This window comes from Pyricularia grisea, assembly GCF_004355905.1.
Source record: "Pyricularia grisea strain NI907 chromosome V map unlocalized Pyricularia_grisea_NI907_Scaffold_10, whole genome shotgun sequence".
NCBI classification, from domain to species: Eukaryota; Fungi; Ascomycota; class Sordariomycetes; order Magnaporthales; family Pyriculariaceae; genus Pyricularia; species Pyricularia grisea.
Window position 1 is genome coordinate 669659 of NW_022156722.1, and position 23172 is coordinate 692830.

A 23172-nucleotide genomic window follows, 5' to 3' on the forward strand; every position below is an offset into this window, starting at 1 on the left:
CCCGCGTTGCGAGCTCGCTTTTCAAAGCACACCCTCTCATAATCCTTATTGCTACCCCAAATATGATAAATAGGCTATGGCATATGACGTGGGGAAGTAGATGGTGTGTATAAAATAGCTTGATGGTTGCTTTGATTCGAAGCCTGTCTTCAAAGAGAGAAAGCAGAACCACTACATCATCTTATCCAGTCTACTTTGCCTAGCCTCTACCTTTGCCGAGCCATACCTTTCTCCCGTAACATCAGATATCTGCCTGAACAACCTAATTTGAACAAGAACTACTGTAAGAATTCAGAGACCAACACCAGAACAATGGTTTCCAAAAAGATCATCACTGTCTTCGGCGCTACCGGAAAGCAAGGCGGCTCAATCGTTGAAAAGTTCATTTCGGACCCAAAGCTCAAGGAACAATGGACTGTTCGAGGCATCACTCGCGATGTATCCAAGGACTCGGCCAAAAGGTTGGCGTCGCTAGGCATCGAGGTCGTTAGTGTAAGTACGAGGAGATGTCTCGAGATGTCTTGTTGAGTTTTCGCTGACATCATGATTAATCTGCATCTTTCTAGGCCGACATGGATGACAAAGAGTCTCTCCTGAAGGCTATAGCTGGCTCCCACACAGTTTTTAGCGTGACAAATTACTGGGAGAAGATGAGCATGGACGGCGAGATCCAGCAAGGCAAAAACGTTGCAGACGCTGCCAAGGTTTGTGCCCTGCCATCAACTAAGATGCATGCGCAAGTGGGATCAATACTAAACAATCCTCACCGGGACCACAGGAAGCAGGAGTCCAGCACTTCATCTGGAGCTCCCTCATCAACGTCACAAATGTGAGCAAGGGAAAGCTCTCCAAAGTCTACCACTTCGACAGCAAGGCCGAGGTCGAGGACTACGTGCGCAGCATCGGCATCCCGGCCACCTTCTTCCTGGCAGGGTTTTACTTGAGCAACTTCAAATCGCCAATGTGGTTCCGCCCGACCGGCCCCGACAACGCCTGGACGTTTTCCGTCCCTGGGCCCAGCACGTCGCCGGTGCCCGTATACGACGTGAGCGACACGGGCAAGTACATCAAGGCGATCGTGCTGAACCGCGACGCGCTGCTGGGCGGGCACGTGCTGGGCGCCACCGAGTTCAATACGTTCGACGAGCTGCTCGTCGAGTTCAAGCGCGCGTTCCCGAGGGACGGCGCCAACGCCCGGTTCCACGAGTTGTCGGATGAAGAGTATCTCGAGGGTATGAAGAGCGCCGGCATGCCCGACTTTGTGGGCGAAGAGATGCTGCAAAACATACAACTGCTGAGCCAATTCGGGTATTACGGCGACGAGAGCCTGGACGAGACTCACAGATTGGTTGAGGGCGCCGGAGAGAGGCTTACCACCTGGAGTGAGTGGTTGTCGGGGCCTGCAGGTTTCAAGGATCTCCAATGAGTCGCTTAATTTGCTTGGGGTGGGTGGATTTGTAAGACGGATTGACGACGAAGGTTTGGTAGTATTGGGCGCAGAGTTCGTGGGGAAGCCTTAGCTTGTAAAACACCACTTTTGGAATGATAGATTTAGATCAGATGAGTATAATATTTCTTAATGCGATTGAAGTCGAACCATGTGTTCTATTGAGGATGCGCAGAATTATTTACTGTTTATTTAATCTGATCTATGGCCAGACGCTTCGGGACTTTGTACGTCAGCCTTCAACAAGTTCTCTCCCGTCAGTACTCTTCTGTTGAGCTTCTATGATTATGTAAGGTGGTTCTCATGTCTGGGTATTTTCCTGTCGCGTATGCCCGTGGTAAAATGCATTGATGGAATGGGCACTATTTCAGACGAAGAGAAAGACACAAAGATAGACACAGTGTGTAGAGCCCCCAGCCCCGCTTTCCATACCAGTTTGGTCTATGCACGCTTACAGTGCTAATTGAGTCCATCGAACGGTACCGAAGGCAGCCGAGGCTTGAAAAGTTCCATCGGGAAGGAGCGTTTGTACTGGGCAAAAAGTGACCCCTTCACATGGAAGTGGGAACTTGCCAGCACCCCCACACTCCCCAGTTTCCGTCTCCGATTCTACCGAATGGTAATAGCAGTAGAGAAGCCAACCTTTTGGCGAGCGCATTTCGGCCATCATTTTCATCAATTTCTCAATTACCAATTACTCTCCTAAATTCGGCCTTCAGGCTGATAAAGGGTGCGACGGCGTTCTTTTTGACTTTTTTCTCTTCGGTTTCGGTTACAGTTTTTGATTCTCATTGACAACATCGCAAACGAGTCCTACGATCTCCATTGTCGAAATCGAGTCCCCTTTACCGTGATTTCCTTGTGGCGGACGCCGACAACGGGTTTCCTGCAACGGCCCGACTTTATCGCCACCACGCGACCGACGACCTTTGCCTGCACGCCTGCGTCGACAACTCGACGAAACCACAACAGAATCATCTTCGACGAGAAGCCCGACTCAGACTTCCCGAAGATTTGATACATAGGTTGAAAGAAAAGCCAACGGTCTTGCGCTACGACCCGTAGTCGCGATGGCGTCACCACCCAAACCTTGGGAGAGAAACGGCGCAACCGCGGCCGCCCCAGTTCGTATGTCAACACGTGGTATTTGACTTTTATACATGTCCTCAATTCAAACCACTAACCTCGTCTGGCCACCAGCTCCCGCATCTGGTCCGATGCCCGCACCAGACGCGACTTCGGCACAGACATCTGGAGCCGCACCTGCCATTCCCGCCATTCCCACAAGCCTCACAAGCACGGTAAACCAGGCCGCTGCAGCGTACTCGAGACCAATGGGAGCCATGGGCACAAGTCCATACGGCGGCTATGGAACCGGCTACGGCTCAGCATACTCCTCCCCTTATGGCGGTAGTATGTACTCTCGCTTTGGTGGCTATGGTGGTTATGGCGGCGGTATGCTTGGTGGTGGCTATGGCTCAGGTATGCTCGGCGGTGGCTATGGATCCGGCATGCTTGGTGGTGGTTATGGTGGCTACGGAGGCATGCCTGGCATGCAAGGCGACCCAAATGATCCTAACAGCCTTACGAACCGGTTTGGTTCCAGCACGCAAGCTACCTTCCAAATGCTTGAGGCTATAGTCGGTACATTCGGAGGTCTCGCGCAGATGATGGAGAGCACGTACATGACGACTGCTTCCAGCTTCTTTGGTAAGCTGATCTGACACTTCATTTGTTTAGTGAGACACACGACTAATTTTGTGCCGTGATAGCGATGATCTCTGTTGCGGAACAGTTTGGAAACCTGCGTGAGACGCTCGGCTCTCTCTTGGGTATCCATTCACTCATCCGTTTCTTACGAACTGTGATTGCAAAGATCCTTGGTAGGCCACCTCCAGCCGACGCAATGTCTCTGACACCGGCAGCTTTCGCCCGATTCGAAGGTCGCAATGCTCCGGGTGGTGGCTCTGATGGTGCTCCTCGCCCAAGCCGAAAGCCCCTTCTCTTCTTCATCCTGGCTGCATTCGGCTTGCCGTATCTGCTGCAAAAGGCCATCAAGGCTCTGGCTGCGAACGAGGAGGTAGAGAGGCAGCGTCGTATGGAGCTGCAGGCCAAGCAAACCGCTGGCAATGTTCCCCAGCTTGAGTTCTGTCGTCTCATGTACGACTTCACGCCGCCAGCTCAACCCGGCGGCAGCAACCCTCTCCCCGGTGTTGATCTCACGGTGAAGAAGGGTGACTTTGTTGCCGTGATGAGCCGAACTGATCCTCTTGGAAATCCGTCCGAGTGGTGGAAATGCCGCACAAAGGATGGCCGCTTCGGTTACCTGCCGGCCAACTACCTCGAGGCTGTGCCCATGCGCGGCGAAGCTGCCAAACCGATCATGGCTATAAAGGCAGCAAGCGACACAACTAGTAGGACGAGCTCGCTGACTAGCTCGGTCTCTGCTCCGGTTATGGCCCCAATGCCTTCAACCAAGGTCGGTGATATTACCGCTGAGAGCTTTCAAAAGTCGCAGTTTTACAGCTAGGAGCTTGAGGATCCCAAGATCCTAAGCGGAGAACTGGACCATTTACCAGTTCCCGACTGGGCCTTGCCGTTTGGTGGTTCTGCTTCAAGTTCGAGTGGTGATGGTGAACAAGGCTCCGCACCGGGCGTGTTCAGGGCAGGTTAGGAGCTCGCACATGAGCCAGAACCCACCCAAAATCACCTTGAGCTGGGGCTAAAGAGTCGTTGCTCAAGGCCCAAGATCAAGATGTCGACAAAAGCGTATCGGACGGCTGAGGAATTTACCAGTCGTTTCAAAGTGTGGATTGAGAGTTCACAGTGGTGCATGAACGACACAATTGTCTGTTCTTGCCTGAGCTGTACTGAATATTTCCGGTCCTCTGGGGAACCCAGGCCGAGGACTCGGAAGGAAGCCATGGATGTTCATCTGGCGCTGCCTGTCTTGATTAGAGTCAGGTTATGAGCTCTTGTCCATTAGCCATGGCAGAGGACATAACACAGCAAAAAGGAACGACTTACTTTCATATGTCTCTTGCGATGTATTATCTTGTGCTGGAGGGGTTATCCTTGATTGTCAGGGCAGCCAAGTGCTCCGTGGGGGATTCTTCATGCACATACTTTTTAATAATGAGGGTGTTGGTAGCGTTTGTACATGCCTTCCAACTGTACTGTATAGCGAGTTGATTTTTAGATAGTCTTCCACAGATCAGGATTACAATATGGTCAGTTGTTGATGATGAATACTCTTGATTGTGTCTGAGTATGATGTCTTGGTGTTGTAACTGTAGAATTCTGGGCAAAGACGTGTTCAGTCGTTGCCTAGACTTGTTAACGTCGACGGTTAGTATGCCGTCCATTGTTGGCCCCTAGCCAAGGTATACAAGACACAAGGTCCAATCTTGTAGACCAGTCGACCTCGATGCAAGCAACACGAATAGTGTTGCGCCAAAGCGGAATGTATGTTGTACCTTTCGTAGGGCTCACTCAAGTGTCAGCATGGGAGAGCAGTTATAAACCAGCCGTGCTCCTTTTTTTTCGATAGATACCTAGTATAAACCCATAAACAGCACCTTGACACACTGATACCTGATTTTGATTCTTCGGTGCCTGTAGCACGGTCTTCGAGGTCTTTCAACGTCTCAATGCTTCCTCTCTTCCCTGTTGCCTTGCCCACGATACATGTTAGAATTCCAAACGTCAGGCATGGAAGCTTGGTCTGGAAGTAGAAGGAGAAGTATAACTAACGCTGACCTTGAGTCATGCTACAAAAGCACCCCTCTCCTCGCGCACTCTTCATTTCTGGATTCATCTTGTTGCGGACTGTTCAATGTTGCAGTAGAGGGGGTGGACAAAAAGGTATGCCCGTACTCATCCTCTGGATGCAATCCAGGGTTTTTTTTTGTTTTCTTACTGATTTCTCGGATCATCTTCCAAAGCGCCTCTTTTCCCACGCCCTCAACGCCAGGTACGCAACGGCCGCAAACGTGAACGCCAGCTCGAAGCCCAGATCAGCACCACCGTCGCCACCGGCGAGTCTGCCGATGGGTCCTGTGTACCAGAGCTGCTTCATGCCGAGGATGGCGCCAGAGGCGCCGCAGGCAAAAGCAGTGAGTGCGGCGTAGCCTGGCGGCAGTCGGTCCGGGTCGGTGTACTGATCTGGGTCGTATCCAGTGTAACCGCGCCTGAATGTGAAGTGCTCGACGAGGGCGATCGCCTCATATGCTGCGAGCCAGTAGCCGATTATTACCATGAAGTTGCTGAGCCACTGTGGCGAAGGTTGAGATCCGTTAGTGATACGGTTTATGCCAACAAGACGCTAGGTCTCTTTGCTTATTGTGTCGTTGAATTCTATAAGAAGCGTGTATTGTAGCGAACCTTCCGTGCCACGAGATAGGGGTGAATGGGTTGAAAGAAATACGGATGACTTACTGCCTCGAAGTTGACATAGCCCGGGATCGATATAGCAATGTAAACAGCTGTGGCTACCATCGTCCAGATAAAGCGAGGCACGCGCTGCGTCGATGAGGCTAGGACCTGCATCGAAAGTGAGACAGAGTATATGTTTGGGCAGTTATTGGCAATAATTGATAGGGCGAGAACAACAAGACAAAAGGATCCAAAGTGACCCAGGGGTGGGATTAAAACCTGACCAAGCACGCCGCCAACTTGAGAATCGGAATAGGCTTTGACGTAGTCCATGTTCATCGCCGAAGCTGTCATTACAGCTGCGCCGAGGAGTTCGTTGAAGCAGAGCGGGAGGAAAAGACCCGCAAATGTTACCACGAAGACGGTTGCCCGTGGACGAGTGACTGGCTGGTAGACTGTATAGTCAGCACTGAGACCCGCCCAGCCTGTGGCAAAGCCAAATACAGAGGCACTGAAGCTTAAGACGGCACCGGCCTCTTTAGGCCCCGAAGCCAGGGGAAGGAGGCTGTTGAAATCACCGGTCTGGCTGAAGACGCCGGCAACAATCACAAATATGACAAATACTGGTATCCAGGCGTACTTTTCGTATAAATGGACGATTTTGTATCCAAAGGTTGTGATGACTAGTGTCGACAGCGATATCACAAGTACGCCGGCGTAGCCAGGCATCGATTTGTTGACGGTATGCAAGAGCTGGGCGCCTACAATGCAGTTGACTGAAGACCAGCCGAGTCCTGCCATTATGTTTAACACAGTGACTGTAGTAGATAGCAAGACTCGAGTTAGCAGTCTGTACAAGAGATTCAACATGAGCCAAAGGAGTACGCACTAAACTTGACGCCATTGTATCCAAACCAGAATCTAGAGAGAATCATCTGCCTAAGGCCAAACCGCGGGCCAAATGTTGCAAAGAAAGCAACGGGTACGGTGCCAAGCATATTGATAAATATTATCGTCAAGGCAGCATCAAAAAAGCCAAGTTTGAAGACAGGTCTAGCGAGCATGCCAACAGCAAATGTTGATACGGTCATGTTTGCAGAGAGCCACTGTCGTAGAGATATACCGGGAAAGGTTAGCATTTCAAAGGAGCCCAAATAGGCAATCAGTATGGGTGGTGTGGCTCACCAAGCTCCCAATGTTCGTCATCGACACATCAGTTCTCTCATCCTCTGGTACGCGTTCAATTCCGCGCTGCTCTATGCCGAGGCGTCCTACAGCTCGTTGTGCCCTTTTTCGCCAGCCATCACCGACCTCAAGATCTTCCATGGGGATAGCACTGTTATAACTGATTTCTTAGCCAATGTTAGAGTCTGCGGTTTTGGTCTCTCTTTGAGAAGGGCTCCTCCTCCCGCACATGACACTCACAAAGTTTCTTTTCTGCGTAGCAAATTCTTTAATCACTGGGTCACTTGATCAAAGTCCTGGGGAAGCAAAGATTATCGTCCAACGCCGTTGTTTACCCGTGAGCTGAAGCTGAGTTTTAGGCGTGATGGCAAGATCAGACTGAAATTGACAGCAGAGGAGTCTTCTAGTCTGTATGTAACCACGATCTCTGTAATGTTAGAAGTGATCAGAATGGGTGTTGTTATTGTCAGGCTTTCTTTGATGTGTCGCTCACAGTCAGTTGTTTGCGTTGATTCAGCAACGGCTATTGAGCTGGAGGTTCGCTGATTCTGACCTTGCCAAGAGTCAAGTGGTGAGAGGTGGAAGGGAAGAGAATGAAAAGTAGAAGACAGAAAGATGAGACAGTATCTGAGACGAATGCAGCGTAGCCATTAGGATACAGCTTAGCAAAGTTGCTTCGACAAAAGTGATGAGAATCAGAAAAAAAGAGGCAACGGTAGCAAGAAGCATGAGCCCCAGGATATCAGAAGACGTCATTGGTAGGATTCAAAGGTGAGAAACCAAACAGTACTAGGGTAGAAGCAAGGAAAAAGAGTACAATGGAGGGTCCAGCAAACGGACGTACTTTGGTGTGTGGAATTTTTGCCAGTTTCCTCAAAAACCGTGGGTATCAACATGGCCAAAGCCCTAGTTTTGGCTACTAAAATCTCTCAAGGGGTGGTGCCAGATTCAATGAATTTTTCGTCGTGTTCTGGCTGCAGAGGTACCAACCGCTGTTTATCGCTCAGGGTAAGGTAGCTAGGTAGATAGTTATACAGGCAAGCAGGCCACCACCGGGGTAGACAACGTGATATCCTGCTCTACAAAGGCCGTTCAAGCCACGTCGTTCCAAGTACTTGACCGGACAGTAATGGAACGAGGTTCCTTGCCTCAGGTAGGTACCCCACTCTGGGTAAGATAGCCATACTGAGTTTTGCTTCATGGAAGTGAAAATAGGAAGGCACGGCACAATCCATTGAGTAGAGCAGGCAATATCACGTGGACACACTGATGGCACATCCGCTCGTCGGAGTCAAGTCTCCGAGAAGGTATGAGTTATTGTTGTTGTCTTCATTAGGTAAGACGCTGAGATAGGTAGGCTGCGTTGCCGTGACTACATTTAGCTGACTCTCGGGTCTGATGGTGTTGTGCATCTTTGCTTGAATACCTACCTATATAATCATAATTTGTCCTCATCTAATTGACAGCAGAGCAAATACCATTAGTAGGTTCACTCCAATACAGACAACAGTGTTTGCTGCTTTAACCTCTCTCGACCCCTGATGACGAGTAGAGCTCTCGTCGTAATGGCATCTATTTAGCTACACCATCGTAAGCATCGGCCATTGTTATTAAACAGCCACATTTAGTAGTCAGCAGTCAAATTTGTCATGGACAATCCGCGTCTGCACTGAATAATTATTAGCCGTGAACATGGGGAAGGTAGGTAAGTAGGTAAGTAGGTAAGTAGGTAAGTAGGTAAGTAGGTAAGTAGGTAAGTAGGTAAGTAGGTAAGTAGGTAAGTAGGTAGATATCTATTTGAAGACCTCCGTTCTTGTCTTGTTCTGGCATGGGTTTCACTCTCAACATTCAGGGTTGCACAATTTCAACATACGCGAAACTTCTCCGATACACTACTTCTGTCCCACAACAGTTGTCTTTATTTCCTCGGCTGTGACTGATAGAGCTAATGAGTTTCTCCTGAAACCGTTTTATATCCGCCTATTCTATTCCCTGCTGTGTTCCATAATCGGGAAACATGATGTCGGCCTAGGTATCCAAGAGTGCCTAATGTGCGCGTGAACCACCCTCGGCCCAGAAGATTCCGTTCTATTTTTTGCCAGGGTTCGTGGCTTCTCAGAATGTTCGTCTTCAAGCTTCTAGCGTATCTTCTGCTGGGGTTTTATCCTACGCTAAGACAAGAGATTTGTCTAAGGCAGGTAGCCTGGTATTTAGTCGCCCGGCACAAGTGCATGGTGAGCTAGTTGAGGTACCTAAGCTGATCGATAGGTTCCGAGCGTTTCTGATCAACTGTAGAGGCAACTGTCGTACCGCATTGAATTCAGCCCCTTCCTACCTTTTTTCCCCTTGCTTAATCGCAAGTGCGGCCCGGACCATGTGCGCGCATAGTTCCTCATGGGTAGGAGGCACCTACCTTAAACGGCACTTTGACTGCCGTGCACACGGGCACACGAGCAGAGCACTCCAACATTTTTAAACTCAAATACAAGGGTACCTTGCCCTAATTGGCCAAAAAGGTGCCCGAATATCTTCTCTTATTTGTAGCTCTCCCTTGTTCTATTTCGTTTACGTCTCTGTGCTTCCCGTCAAGTTTCAAGTCAGTCAAAATCCACGCTCTCAGATTTGCAGATCGACTGTTGGAAAACTCTCTCTACTACCCCTTTACCTTACCACCGAATCCTACTCGTCTGTCAGCCCCTCCTTCAATTCTTCTGATCCGAAACCGGCGTCTGCCTGCTCCAATAGCCTCGCCAAGCAGCCTGAGATACCTGCAAGCTTTTGTCGGCACGAAACAAACGTCAACTGTTTGACACGGCTATCCACCTTGGCCACGATGCTAAGTCACTATCTCATCGTGTCTGCAATTTTTGCCGCTATTGTGGTTTCCGCCACTGTTCCTGGCTCCCCTGTGGTTTGCCCAGATGTAGGTTACCTCTGCCAAATTTCTGCACCAGACAGAAATTCTTCATTATGGGAGAACAGCCACGCTGACCTTTTTTTTAGGAGAAGAGGGATGCCATCCTGCGAGGAGATCTCAGTCCCGAAGCCTGCTGTAGCTACGGGGTCTGCAAAAATACGGTTGTTGTCCGGATGAGCTAGACTGGCAGCCTTGAAGCTGCAAAAAATGACGTGCTCAAAACAGAGCCGAGATGAGCTTGCAGCAGTGGCTGGCATCCGGCAAAATACCCCCCGCCAACTACGTCTGTACACAGACAGGCAAAGTACCATTGGCTCAGCTTCATTTGACAGCTAAAACATCTCGCTTGATGCTTGCCGAAGCGGAACGGCATCTTCCGAGTGAGCTTCTTGAACCCAAACATCTCGCAGAGGCATCAGCCACGACGTCGACATCGACTCGACCGACGGCAGTATCAAAACCAAAAAAAGAACATATACAGTGTTTGATTATAAAAGAGGGATTACTATTTCTTTTGTTATCAGCCTTGACGCATATTCTCGGAGCGCATTGTTTGTTTTCTTTGAACTTTGAGAGTCTTGCACGACTTAGCGTGGTGTCATCTGTTCCTCGGAAATGGCTTTGGCATCTAGACGACCCCCGCCGTCGATGCTCCTTGTTTTTCCATTGGGCGTTAGTGGGTAAAAGGTATCTGGAGCTAAATGTCTTTTCATTTTGTTGTTGCCATGCTAGGAGCGAGCGTAGAGCTTCTGGAAATAAACGCTTAGTCTAGTGGCTGCGTGGAATGTGTCGGCGTTCTTGATTTGGGCGAGCGGGACATTATATAATCCGGAATCTAAGTCTTGAACATGGTCTTGCCTTGCTAGTGTCGACTTATAGCGCGCGTCGATCAGGGGTCTTGCAGGGTATCGACGTCATGAAGTCATGGTCTTTTGATTTGTGCGTTGCACCTAAGAGATGCCATTCGCCAAGACGCATCTGGGTTTTTTGACGGATGAGAAGTCGGCTCGTTGACATCAATAATGAATCTGGAATGGTCTTGGATTCAAGGTGATGACCCAAGATCATCCTCCCTTTTTCTGCAGCAAATCGGCGATACAGTTTGGGCCATCACAACAAGTGCAGCGAGGCTACTCTCCAGTACGTGCATCTTAATCTAACGGGCATCATCTCGTCTTGACATGTTCAGCAGAACGAAGCCGGTGCCTTGAGCATGTTCGGAAAGGAGATTTTGTTACACCTGCTCACAAGCTGGAGAGTGACTGTTGCTTTAGGCAACAGGACGCGAGATTAAAAAAAAAAAAAAAAAAGTTTATTAGAGCTAGAGTTTGCTCTGAGTTCAATCATGCAGAAGCTGATCTGTTTCTCGGAAAAATACTTTTGTTATGCAGCAGACCTCAGGGGCTGCATTCCAACGCGATGGCTCACACGTGTTCGTAGTCATGGCAACATGACGGACGATACATTGTCTTTCTGTGCCATTCAGACTCGTGGTTATGGTCCGGGAGTTAGTAAAGTCGATTTTCCGACCACTTCCGCTATTCAGCCCTGCAATTTTCTTGGATCAAGTGTTCTTTGCGTTTGCACAGACTTCATGTTGGCAGTATGGCAATGATGTGCGCGCAAACAGGGGATTGGTTGTGATAAGTCTTGGCGCGCCTCGTCAACCAAATCGATGACACAAATCTAGCTATGTTACTTACATGGTGAGACCATTTTTAGGACAAATCTTTTGACGTCGCCATACTTTGGTTCAGTCTTGATTTAGAGGGGAGGCAGTCGAGCCCAATATATCAAAGAAATATCATCACGAGCCATATGCTCTCTGGAAACATGGTCCCAAAGCACCCATCTCCCTCGATGGCTTTTGAACCATATCACGCACATGTCAATGTTTGATCGAGCCCACATATTGCGTAGCTGGGTGGGGAACTTACTGGTCATTACGACAGCCCTGCCGTCTTCTGGGTACATTGAGTCAACCTTGTCTGGTTGCAGGACTCTCTCCGATGCCAGGCTCTAGACCCTGTACCCCTGAGCAGGCAGCGGGCGGGTCACTTCCTTCAAGCAAACAAACAAACTTGAAGATATGGCTCGACCAACCGGAAGACGCGAAGATCTCCCCGGATCCTTCCAGCCAACCACACGTCCTGCCCGTGTCACTAGGTACGTACACATCATCCTCCTATATAGCAACCACGTTCAAGAAAGCTTAGTCTGACCTCGAGTTGCTCTTAGTTGGAGCTCAGCTTTGGATCAGTTGGTGGTGGCTATTGCTGGCCTGTAGGTACACTACTTGTCTATGGAATGGATGGATGCTATGCTTCACTTGCAACGCAAGGTTGGGATACGTCTTGTCTCCTTACACTGAATTAACCACAAAGTACGGTAGACCTCATTGTAGCAAAGAACCAACCCGTCAGCTTGTCCTCTGACCATGCTATCCTCGCGTGGCCCCACGTAGCACCTCTGTCCCGACGTCTCTCTTGTTTGTCCCAGCCCCTCCTGGCCACCTTCTTATGCCTGGACTCGAACCTTACTGACCAAGCAGGCTGATCTGATCACGCGGACTTACCTACGATTTCCATTGCCCTGCCTCGTCCCACTCTTGCATCCTGATCCTTTCTTCCATATTTTCCTTCCACGATTTCCCTCATCTTCCAATTCCCTTTTGAATCTGTATTCCATTCAATCCCTTGGACTGTTTTTAACGACAAGCACCGTGTTGAGCACTTTTCTACAGCCTGACAAAGCTATCACACAAGCTCTTCTTCTATTTTCGAGCCCTAGAGACGCCAACTTTCTGCGCGTATCCTATACCTAAGGTTCTCTTGTAGCCGCTTGCATTACTCGAGTGGCTTCAGGTCTAAATTACAACTTCTTGGCTCTCTTTGGATTCACCTGCCTCTCACAACTTCAATGTTACGTTTGTGACGTTAAACCACGATGTCTGACTTCGGCTCTGGTCGGGGCCATTGTGCGGAGGTCCCGGAGTACGTAAGGATCATGATTGAACGTAACGCAAAGTCACTTTCTAGCACCGGTATTGAGCTGGCCAAAGAACAGAGTTCCAAATGGAACCAAGAACGCGATAAAGCGTTTAGACGTTGCGGTGTTGACGAGCACCAAGAGACTCAAGACTTTCAGTCCACCCAGGCGCTGAAGCCTCAAGATCCGAATGTCGTGATGCGGCTTGCCGAAGCAGAAAATTACGACAGCGCCTACTTCAGGTACGGCAGGAGGGCCACCGAAGGCGAGAACATCTCTGACGGGGAGCGCGTTCAAGCTGTAAGTGCATGACCTAGAAACCCTACCAGACGGACGCCCAAGTTCGCTTGAGCCTATTAGTCTTGGAACCTGATTGCTGATCGAATTCTGCTACAGTTTCCGTTCCACGTTGAGAACGGCGGAAACCTCTTCACGGGCATGAATGAGCAGCCTGGCAACCCCTTTTTCCAAGTTCTGGGGATCAGCGAGCTTAGGTCCCGCATCCTAAAGGATACTTCCTTCATTGATAAGAAGAACCTTGCGTTGACAAGCAAAGGGGCTTACATGGCGGTTTCGCACTTCTACGTAGGTTTATTATCTCCTTGTCATGCTATATATATTGCACCGGTTTTTATCTTTTTTCATGCAGAGCAGTATTGATGCTGACCTTGAATCAATAGGAGGTCTGGGACGTCACCCGTGCCGACTTTCTCGGCAACGACTGTGGGCTGCTGCAGATAGGCACGATGGATGATGACCAGAGGCCCGTCGTCGTCAAGAGCTCGCGAGTGTCATTGATCATGGAGAGGGCCTTTGGCACCCAGGGACTTGGAGAGAACCAGACGGTCAGAACGCATGGCCTCCGGGGTAACATACGCGACAGGCTTGTCCGTGACAATATGATGCCACCATCGGAGCCGATTTTACTGTATACCAAAGGCAGCTCCGAGATTGACCACGGCATTGAGGCTCGCACCGAAGCCCGTCACATCATGATGACGGCAATACCTCTCAAAGCTACCGCCGAGACTTACAGCCGGTCCCCTCGCCTGACGTACCAGAACTCTTCTCTGCACATGTTGCGTGGCTGTAAGTGCTACTTGTTTACCTACTTATTTGCCAACCTGTCTACCTGCCTGTCTACCTGCCTGTCCATCTACCTGTCCATCTACCTGTCTATCTACCTGTGCTGTTCCCTATTCTCTTCTCAAAAGGTTATATGTTGTCTTTGATACTGACATTCGCTTTCAGGCGAGGCAATATATAACGTTGGCGCGTCTATCGAGACACTGGATATCTCGTGCCAGCCCATGCTGACACTTGTCCATGTCGACTTGGTGCTGTCGGCCGTGCCTAACCTCAAGCGGCTCACTCTGCGGAAAAACCACTTGCTCCGCATCTCAGACACCAAGCAGTTGATGGAGATGGTGCATCATCGCGTACCAGGCTGCATCCTCGACTTTGCACCGTACTTTTTTTATGGAGCCTTGCACCGCGATATTCTAAACAACTTCAATATAAGCAAGGGATCTTTCGGCCTGACTTGGGAGGACTCGGGCGTTAGAACGGAAAAGTTGGTGGCTCTCTTCGTCTTCATGATCCGCCTCACCGAAATCAAGCTCGGCATGCGAGTCCTAGACAAGGGCATGCTGCTTCGGGACTTTCTAAACCGCCTACCGCTGCGTCCAGATTCTGTCGAGAGCGTCATTGGGTTCTGGGATGATCCCGAGCTTGGCGTAACCGGCGCTGGCATTAATTGGAAGGCTCTCCACCAGATTGTCGAACCCGACACTTTGGTGACTTCGTGGGAACAAAAGATTCTGGCGTGTCGACATTGTGGAATACGAACACCCCAGTTCCTTATGCATGCTCAGAACTGTTGCACTTTCTGCAGCTTTCAGTTCTTTGCAAACGCGGAAACGGATCGGTACCGCCAAGAAAAGGAGGATATTGCGAATTTGTATCTCCCAAACAACACCATGCAGTCAACGCTGGGCATGCTCCTTGGCGCCGAAGAGCTTCCCGCTTTCGCGTCGGCCAACGGTGCAGTCATGGCTAAGGGGTTCTGGGACGAGTCCGTGGGCCCGTGGACTCCCACTGACACCTCGAACCTTGAACAACAACTCATGGCACCTATCCTGCGCTGCCGAAAGCTGTACAAGATCCGGCTCCGCGACCTTTCGTGGGCATACAACAAAACGGCCTGGGTGCCCACGACGGATTTCACCATCAACTGCCGCAAGCCGGGCTTCCAGGAGCGCGGACCTGGCGATCACGAGTTCTTCCCGGTTCAGCACGACAACGTCCTCCGCAACCAGCGCCGCATCGATATCCACACGGGCGAGTCGTACCAGGTCGCCTTCCTGCCGGACGAGTTCGACTTTAGCTCGCAAAAGTTCTATGTCCGCGCCGGGGACTGGGATAAGCTCCGTGTCGACTTCACCAAATCTGACAAGGAGCTTCGGGAGGAGCACTACCGACAGATGTACTTGCCGTGGTGAGGTGCCTTTGCTTGCATTGCACCTCTTTGAACGCAGGACTGGCTGGTCTGGTCATCTCTGTTTCTTGTCAATTTTTTTTTCTTTTTTTTTCGGTTGCCGGGAAAGGGTGATACTGCTTTTATGCCTCGTTCGATGCTTGCATTTTTCTCCTTGCGCAACTCTCTTTTCGTTTTGAACACGTCCTCCCTCAGTGTCGTTATTGAGGGGCCTTTTTGCTTGATTTGGCATTACATGATGCGGGAGGATATAGACTAGACTAGGATTCTGTTTTACAGTTGGTCTGTATTAGACCGGTCTGGTTTCGGTAGAGGGGTTTTTTTTTTGCGGTCAAGAAGTAATCGGTTAGGAAAAATCAGGGGCATCTCTGTGGGTTTTCTCCTGAAATGGGAGATTCAAAAAAAGGAGACAAGATGCGATTGGTATCTCTGGTACGGCAAAAGGAGGATTCTGCACGATACGCCGTACGTGTACATTATGGGCAACACTAAATAACTTTGACGACTTTTTTTTATCAGAAATACGTTTCCGTACTTCCCTACCAGGCTACGTACCTACCTACATACTTGCTAACCTATCTACCTGCCTGCCTGTCTCTCTACCTCCCTTTCTACCTGAGTGAATACCTTATTTATCTACCTGTTTGTAGCAGTCTTTGCAAATAATTGTGTAAATGTTTGTGCAGACACTCTGGTGTGGGTTAAACAGTGGATTATTTTGTAGGTCACATAAAGAATCTTGCAGGCTACTTACATCAAATAATACATTCAGGAGCGATCACCCCAACTCCAAGAAGAACCCTTGACACAGGTTCCCTGTCTGCAGCCCTTTGCTCCTACTCAACTCGTCATATAACCCTGCCGGGTTTGCTTTATCACGCTAACAATCCGCAGCCTGGGCCTGCTATCTTATCATACACCCAAAAGATCCAGTTTAGCCAACGGAAACAGCTGTATTCGTTAACGGACAAGCTCCTCCATGGCAGCTCCGACGTCCACCTTGAGCCGCGCCGGCGACCGCGTCGCATGTAGTACGTTCCTCAGGTTTCCAAAGGTGAGGACGTCCCGTATCCTCGGCGCGCCGGTGAAGAGCATGGCGAGCCTGTCGACACCACAGCCCCAACCTCCCGTGGGCGGCATGCCGGCCCGCATGGCCTCGACGTAGCTAGCCTCGTTGTCGTCGAGCTCGGCCTCGACAGCAGTCCTCGACCGCGCCGCCGCCCGGAACTTGCGCTCCTGCTCGTCGGCTTCAAACTCCTCCTCGTACATGTTGGCCAGCTCGACGCCGTCGACAAAGAACTCGGCCCTGAGCGCAACCTTTTGTCCAGTCTTGGGGCATATACCGCTGCGTGCCAGCGGCGCCATGCAGGCCGGGTGGTGCGTGACGAAGAACGCTCTGCCGGTGGCGGCAGCCGCGCCGTTCTCGACGTACTTTGAGCCCAGGCGGTCGAGGAGCTTGGGCAGTGTCACGGGTGCTGTGGCGGTGGATTCGCCCTGCTCCGAGTCGTCGGCGGCGAGGACGTCGGCATCCTCGTCCCGCTCATGCAGTTTCGTCATCAGTTCTGCCAACGCGGTGTCGGATTCCAGGTTAGGAAGTTTAAAGCCCAGGCCTTCCTCGAGCGTGCTGATGAAGTTCACCTTGGGCGTGGTGCCTTGCTCCCAGAACTTGGTAGCGATGAGGTTGGCGTCGGGCAGCTTCCAGGCGCGACGGCCTACGGCCTGTGCCTCTGTGGTCGCGGCGTCGAGGCTAGAGATGATGAGCTTCATCAGCCTCTCCGTCATGACCATGAGGTGGTCTAGGTTTGCCCAGGCCTCGTAGAACTCGCACATGGTGAACTCGGGATTGTGAGTGCCGTCGACACTCTCGTTGCGGAAGCAAGGCCCAATCTCGTAGACGCGGTCCATGCCGCCCATGATGAGCCTCTTGAGCCAGAGCTCCGGGGCGACGCGGAGGGCCAGATGCTGCGAGGGACCAAACTCTGTGGCCGTCGTGGCAAAGGGGCGGGCAGCCGCTCCGCCGGCCGAACCCGCCAGCAGCGGCGTCTGCACCTCGACGTAGCCGCGGTCGTCTAGGGCACGGCGGACGGTCTGGATGATACGGGCGCGGGCGCGCAGCGCGTCGACGCTCTGCTTATTGAGCATCAGATCCAGGTGGCGGACGCGGCCCTTGAGCTCATCGTCGATTACGGACTCGGGCGGCACGGCGGCGGGCTTGGCATGGATTGAGGGAAAGGTGTGTGCACACATGCGCAGGCCGCCGCGCTTGGACGTCTCCATGTGGCCGGCGAGGACAACCCAGTCCCCACGCTGCAGCCTTTCGGCCTTTTCTCTAAAGCAGTCGGCCGTGTCACCGGCCCAGTCGGCTGGGGATTTTTCTTGCAGGGTCTTGAAGTTGACCATGACCTGCAGCTTCTCGTAGTCGCCGACGATGTCTAGGAAGAACAGCTTGGGACCGTGGCGGCGGACACCGACGATGCGGCCTTTTGCGGTTAGGGAATCATCTATATCGATCCCACGCACTCTCATACGGGAGGGGTCACTCTCTGAAGGATACACGTCGAGCAGGTTTGAAATGGGCAGGTCGGTTATGGTTTTTATCTTGTTGGTAGTTTTGAATTCCACGGTCCGGGAAGGATTCACAGAGTCTACTTGAGTGGTGGCCTGGCCAGTCTGGTTGGCCCTAGCATCTTTTACAGATGACGATAAGTTGGTGGGATCAGTTCTGGCGGGTTCCTCCGAGACCTCCAACTTGAAGGGATCTCGGGATACACTATAACACCGTGGCTGAGTTCTATTCTGAACCACGACCCCAGACACCAATCTTGGCCGTGACAGCCCGGTCCGATGCGCACAGCGCAGGGAGGACCGAGCAAGAGAAAACATTATAAAGACTATAGAGAAAAGACGCCAAATTTGTTAGCAGCAATCCATTGCAGAGTTGGTAAGTTCTTATTTGCAACATAATACATGTAGCTTCAAGTCAGAAATTTGGCATTTGTGATCATACACGTTTCCGTGTCAGTCGCAACGGTTCTAAGGTTATATGTAGGTGTCATCATGAAGAGAGGTAGAGAATGAATTAAGTAGGACTAATCATTTTCAAATGAAGAAAAAGAAATAAACAAAGAAAAATCTTACCTTTGTAATCATCACCCGCCCTCCCATCTTTGGCGGTTGTTCAATGGGTTTGGCTCTTGCGAAGCTTGACAGAAACAGGAGTAAACAAATTTCTGCTTGGACTAATGTAAAAAGTCTAATAGTGGTTCCAGCTTATGGTATCCACAGGGCATCCGATAAGCCTACCGATAAGAGAATTTCGACATCCAGATCCACTTTGAAGCCAACCTTGCCGATTTGCGCGGCGCAGGTACAAACAAGAATAGTTGCAGTGATGATGAAAGAAAGTCTCTACTGAATTAAATTGCACATGTAAAATCCGGCCATCCAGAAGGAATCAACATCAGTACCACATTGAACGTCGCACAATCAACTGCACTTACTATCCGCAGGTGAACAAGCTTTTGGCACACCGCGTCATCCATCGAACGAAAGTTTCAACCCAAAAAAAACCATACCCCGACAGACAAGATGTTCGGAATTGGACGCCCCCAGCCCAGCTCGGCCGAGAAGATCGCCGCAGTCGAGGCAGAGATGAAGCTCATCACGGCGATGGCTGCCCGGTAAGTTTGAAATTGGAGCTATGAGGAAAGAGCATGAAAGGAGAACAAAGCACAATTGAACGGACTTGCAAGCAGCCGTTCCCTTGGACGCTGGCCTCGAAGGGAACCTGTGGCACACATTCACACGTTTGATTCTCTAAGAAAAACAATCAAAGGCCGTTGAATTGCTGACGTTTTGTAACTGGGCGCTCGTCGCCGGTTTGTTTCATGAAAATCAAAGCCTTAACCGCGCATGCATGCAAAAGTGCATCCCGACCAACTACCTCGAGGGCGACCTCAACAAGGGCGAGAGCGTTTGCCTCGACCGCTGCGCCGCCAAGTTTACCGATGTCCAGCTCAAGATTTCGGAGATTATGCAAGCGGAGAACCAGAAGAGGCAGGGCGGTGCTGGTGGCTTTTAATTAGGCCATGATAGTACTGATACTGGCTGGAGGGAGATATGATGCGGGAGGGAGGATGGAACGAGTAAGAAAAAAAAAACAAGGAATCAGTACTTTGCACTGCAAAATCACCATTTAATAATGTTGGGATCACGGCTCTGACCGCGCAAACTAGTGTCGTCTGCTCTGTCGTCAGCTGGTGGCTCGCAGTCGTCGGTTGGTTAAAAGTTTGACAGATGGGGAAGCGGCCGAGGTTTGCTGTGGCTATACCCCGAGAATTTCAGTGTACGATAAGACTGTGATTATTCACATCACGAGGACAGATAGATAGTCTGCCTCGTCTGTAAAGGGGATATGATACCCCTTTTTGTACTAAGATGAAAATCCTACGCTCATATTCACTATTCCATAACCGTGAAATACATGTTCATCCGCGACTCATTCCAGGCGAGCTTGTAATACCACAGCAGAAACAAAGCTGCAAAGAATACTGCGAGTTATTTGCTTTGCTTAAGGTAGGTACGTCATGTATTCATATATACGGTACCGCACAACACAGTAGGTAGGTAAGGTAGGTGGTCTACCACTACTGTGTTCGGTCGACTCAGGAGACATCAGCCACATTTCTGCGGGCATTTCGTTTGGGCGGTTAGTGGTAATCCAAACATTACAAAAATAAGAGCGTTGATCACAGTTCGTTCGTGGATCTCGACAATCAAGCCGAATCGGGCTTGACTTGACACAACAGGGCAAACCTTAATAATACAGCGCATTTTAACGGATGTTTTGTTTTGGTGGAGCAGGGGGCAAGTGGGATTCGACAGAATATGAATGAGAAGAAATGTCTTGCACTTTTGCAGCGGAGAAAAGTGGCTTAGGTATTGGGGAAAATTATACGAGCTGGAATTCACTGCTTCCTTCGATTGGTTGGTGAATTGAAGGGCTCGTAAATGCAATAGCAAGCAGGGCAGGCCCGATGCACCAAGTACTGCTGAAGTAGGACTGACTGCATGTCGATTTCGGAGAACCTGAACATTCCCCGTCCGTCAGGTACCGAAAGAGGAACTCTCCGCCTGAAGTTTGGTTGACATCAATTCTAACTGGAGAGTCCGAACTATCCGTGCAGCCATCGCCCAATCTAGTTCTGTTGGTGTGTGAGACTTGACTTGACTGGGCTTATCCATGCCTGAAAAGGCGACAATGCTTACCTGCCAGCGCCCATTGTATTGGAATGTAGGGCAACACGAACTGTTTATTATCCTGGCAAACACGTATCATTCGTTTCCTCGTCTCTCCGCCGCAATATGATTTGTTCTTCGACCTGAAACAAAACTTCCCAACTGCCACAACTGGCCTTCGCGTACTACTGATAACACATCCATCCACGACCCAGGTGCCGTAATGCGATCCTGCGCATCTTTCCGCACACTAAATTGATTCTGGAAAGGTTGACGGGAAGCCACTCAGCCTCACTTGGAACCTGCGACCGACAAAAAACATGTTCTCCCGGCGATCAAAGTTCAGCCTAGTTAGCGCCGTCTTCGCGGCCAGCTCCCTCTTCTTATTTATACACACCTACCGGTACGGAGGCCCAGAGAAAGCCGGCGGCCTTGGCAGTTTGCTGTCGCGACCCTTTGAAGAACAGGCCAAGCCGCCGCATCCACATGGTACCGAAGACAAAGATGGCATCCCCAAGAAGCTCTGGTTCAAGCTCGGGCCGAAGGGTCTGGATGACAACACGCGCGCTTGGTCAGAAAGTTGTACCAAAATAAACCCGAACTATGAAGTATCTTTCATGAACGATGCATCCGCCGACAAATGGGTCAAACAAAATTTTGGCAAGACACATCCCGACCTAGTCGAGCTGTACCAAGCACTTACAGGTTCGTTACATCATAAAACCTCCACTGCAGTGTACTTATCGCCGGTCCCTCAACGTGCCATCAAGCGATCCAACGATCGGAAGCCGGCATCTTAATACTTGAAGCCTATATACTGTCTGAGCCTATATACTGTCTGACACGCGATACTTTTTTTACACAGTGCCAATTTTCAAAGCAGACATCTTGCGCTATCTGTTCCTCTTCCTCGAAGGCGGCGTCTACCTCGACCTCGACGTATCCTGCGACCGACCGATCGAAGAATGGATCCCGGCGCAGCACAAGGGCAAAGTCTCCATCGTGGCCGGTTGGGAGTTTGACGTTGGTTGGGGTGAGAACTTTGTGCGGCAGTTTGCGACTTGGACCATCATGGCAAAGCCCAACTCGCCGCACATGTGGAACGTAGTTCACGACATTCAAAAGACGATGCTCGACAAGGTTCGCGAAAAGGGCCTCGCATCTCCCGCGAACCTGACCATGCCCATGCTGGGTGACGTCGTCGACGTCACGGGCCCGCGCCGCTTCACCCGCAGCGTCCTCGACAGCCTCGAGCGCAAGGGCGACAAGCCTCAGGACATGACGCCGTACGAGAAGTTGCTCGAGCCGAAGATCATGGGAGACCTTCTCATCATGCCAGGCTGGGCGTTTGCCGGCTCGTCCAACACATACGAGGAATCGTTCCAGAAGCCGCCGGGGCTAGTCACGCACCACTACGCCGGATCGTGGAAGAACAACAAGGGCGGCGAGGCTTGATGATTACACGTTCTCTTTTCTTCTCAATTGTTGTGATCTGCTTGTTTAGTTACTTTAATTGTACAGGAACCATACCTTGGCATTTAAGACGGAGTTAATAAGGAGTTTGGTTGCTAGAAATGTTGTTCCAGACCATGATAGACAAAGGAAGTGCCAGGAATGCCCACAGACACCGGCTGCTGTGATAGTTTTTTGAGGATGCTTGTTATAGTATTTGAGCAGATGTAAAATCTGTAGCTGCCAATGTCAAGGGCTTTTGATATTTGAATTCCCTGCCTAAGGTACCTTGCACCCACCCATGAAGCTTGGCCGGTGGACTCGAAGGTTTAACTCACGAGTACGCGTCTGTTTCCTCGGCCACGCGTCCTCCTTGGCGCTGAAATTAATGGCCGTGATGAAGTACATTAGCAAATCTAACACAATCACCATCAAAGACACGCCAATGACCCCAGTTTGCTCAACTTGGAAATTAGAGGCCAAGGAGGGAGTTGTTGAATCAAAAGCAAGTATAGCCAGCGCGAGTATTTGGTTGTTTTCTCCCCTCTCTTCCACGGGATGCAAAAAAAAATCACCTTTGTTCTGAAAGGCATATAAAGTTTTGAGAGATTTTTGACGTATCACTCAGCTTGACAACGAGTTGATTACCTATATTGTATGCAAATAATCTAGGGCCCGAGCCTGTTATTTAACGTACGTAAAAAGAAAGATAGGCTTATTACTCCGTAATCGTTGGGTACTCTCAAAATTTCAATCAAGATCGCTCCCAAAAAAAACATGATATCCTTCCTCTTGGATTCGCTTCATACATCTGAAGGCGTCAAATTTAGTCTTGGCACCAGTTCGTCACAGGATGCTCCCTGTCGCCATTTGATTGGCAAAAACGTGACAGGCACTAACCATGCATTGCCCTGTGGATTGAGCGGTCTCCCCCCTTGGGGAATCTTTCAGGCGGCAAGGCGGGTGACGGGGATGTCCAATAACACAAAGCCAATTAAATGAATCGTGTGGTGGTGCCTCGTCAACTCAATCTAGAATAAAGCATATGGACCGACTATCTACGTATCACGTAGT

At 50.4% G+C, this 23172-nt stretch overlaps 8 protein-coding genes across 8 annotated transcripts; 6 read left to right on the forward strand and 2 right to left on the reverse strand.

Moving 5' to 3' along the window:
* Nucleotides 1-312: 312 nt before the first annotated feature.
* On the forward strand, nucleotides 313-1426 carry PgNI_11721 (uncharacterized protein; the record flags this gene model as incomplete). Its single annotated transcript, XM_031131685.1, has 3 exons — nucleotides 313-492; nucleotides 567-704; nucleotides 779-1426. The coding sequence occupies 3 exons, from the start codon at nucleotides 313-315 to the stop codon at nucleotides 1424-1426; spliced, it is 966 nt and encodes a 321-aa protein (XP_030976601.1).
* Nucleotides 1427-2078: 652 nt separating this feature from the next.
* PgNI_11722 (uncharacterized protein) lies at nucleotides 2079-4696 on the forward strand. Its single transcript, XM_031131686.1, has 3 exons — nucleotides 2079-2575; nucleotides 2648-3157; nucleotides 3220-4696. Exons 1-3 carry the CDS (start codon nucleotides 2518-2520, stop codon nucleotides 3975-3977), a joined length of 1326 nt encoding a protein of 441 aa, XP_030976602.1. The 5' UTR covers nucleotides 2079-2517; the 3' UTR covers nucleotides 3978-4696.
* A 682-nt stretch (nucleotides 4697-5378) lies between these two features.
* On the reverse strand, nucleotides 5379-7166 carry PgNI_11723 (uncharacterized protein; the record flags this gene model as incomplete). Its single annotated transcript, XM_031131687.1, has 4 exons — nucleotides 7007-7166; nucleotides 6711-6927; nucleotides 5885-6639; nucleotides 5379-5720 (listed from the first exon to the last, which is right to left on the reverse strand). The coding sequence occupies exons 1-4, from the start codon at nucleotides 7145-7147 to the stop codon at nucleotides 5379-5381; spliced, it is 1455 nt and encodes a 484-aa protein (XP_030976603.1). The 5' UTR covers nucleotides 7148-7166.
* A 2571-nt stretch (nucleotides 7167-9737) lies between these two features.
* Nucleotides 9738-10105, forward strand: PgNI_11724 (uncharacterized protein; the record flags this gene model as incomplete). Its single annotated transcript, XM_031131688.1, has 2 exons — nucleotides 9738-9929; nucleotides 10010-10105. The coding sequence occupies exons 1-2, from the start codon at nucleotides 9840-9842 to the stop codon at nucleotides 10103-10105; spliced, it is 186 nt and encodes a 61-aa protein (XP_030976596.1). The 5' UTR covers nucleotides 9738-9839.
* Nucleotides 10106-12869: 2764 nt separating this feature from the next.
* Nucleotides 12870-15412, forward strand: PgNI_11725 (uncharacterized protein; the record flags this gene model as incomplete). The annotated part of the gene is made up of 4 exons (XM_031131689.1): nucleotides 12870-13211; nucleotides 13308-13496; nucleotides 13592-14000; nucleotides 14163-15412. The coding sequence occupies 4 exons, from the start codon at nucleotides 12870-12872 to the stop codon at nucleotides 15410-15412; spliced, it is 2190 nt and encodes a 729-aa protein (XP_030976597.1).
* Nucleotides 15413-16368: 956 nt separating this feature from the next.
* Nucleotides 16369-18600, reverse strand: PgNI_11726 (uncharacterized protein; the record flags this gene model as incomplete). Its single annotated transcript, XM_031131690.1, has 2 exons — nucleotides 18547-18600; nucleotides 16369-18299 (listed from the first exon to the last, which is right to left on the reverse strand). The coding sequence occupies exon 2, from the start codon at nucleotides 18289-18291 to the stop codon at nucleotides 16369-16371; it is 1923 nt and encodes a 640-aa protein (XP_030976598.1). The 5' UTR covers nucleotides 18292-18299; nucleotides 18547-18600.
* Nucleotides 18601-18805: 205 nt separating this feature from the next.
* PgNI_11727 (uncharacterized protein) lies at nucleotides 18806-20285 on the forward strand. Its single transcript, XM_031131691.1, has 2 exons — nucleotides 18806-19088; nucleotides 19309-20285. The coding sequence occupies exons 1-2, from the start codon at nucleotides 18997-18999 to the stop codon at nucleotides 19487-19489; spliced, it is 273 nt and encodes a 90-aa protein (XP_030976599.1). The 5' UTR covers nucleotides 18806-18996; the 3' UTR covers nucleotides 19490-20285.
* A 425-nt stretch (nucleotides 20286-20710) lies between these two features.
* On the forward strand, nucleotides 20711-22354 carry PgNI_11728 (uncharacterized protein). Its single transcript, XM_031131692.1, has 2 exons — nucleotides 20711-21351; nucleotides 21512-22354. The coding sequence occupies exons 1-2, from the start codon at nucleotides 20967-20969 to the stop codon at nucleotides 22099-22101; spliced, it is 975 nt and encodes a 324-aa protein (XP_030976594.1). The 5' UTR covers nucleotides 20711-20966; the 3' UTR covers nucleotides 22102-22354.
* Nucleotides 22355-23172: the final 818 nt, after the last annotated feature.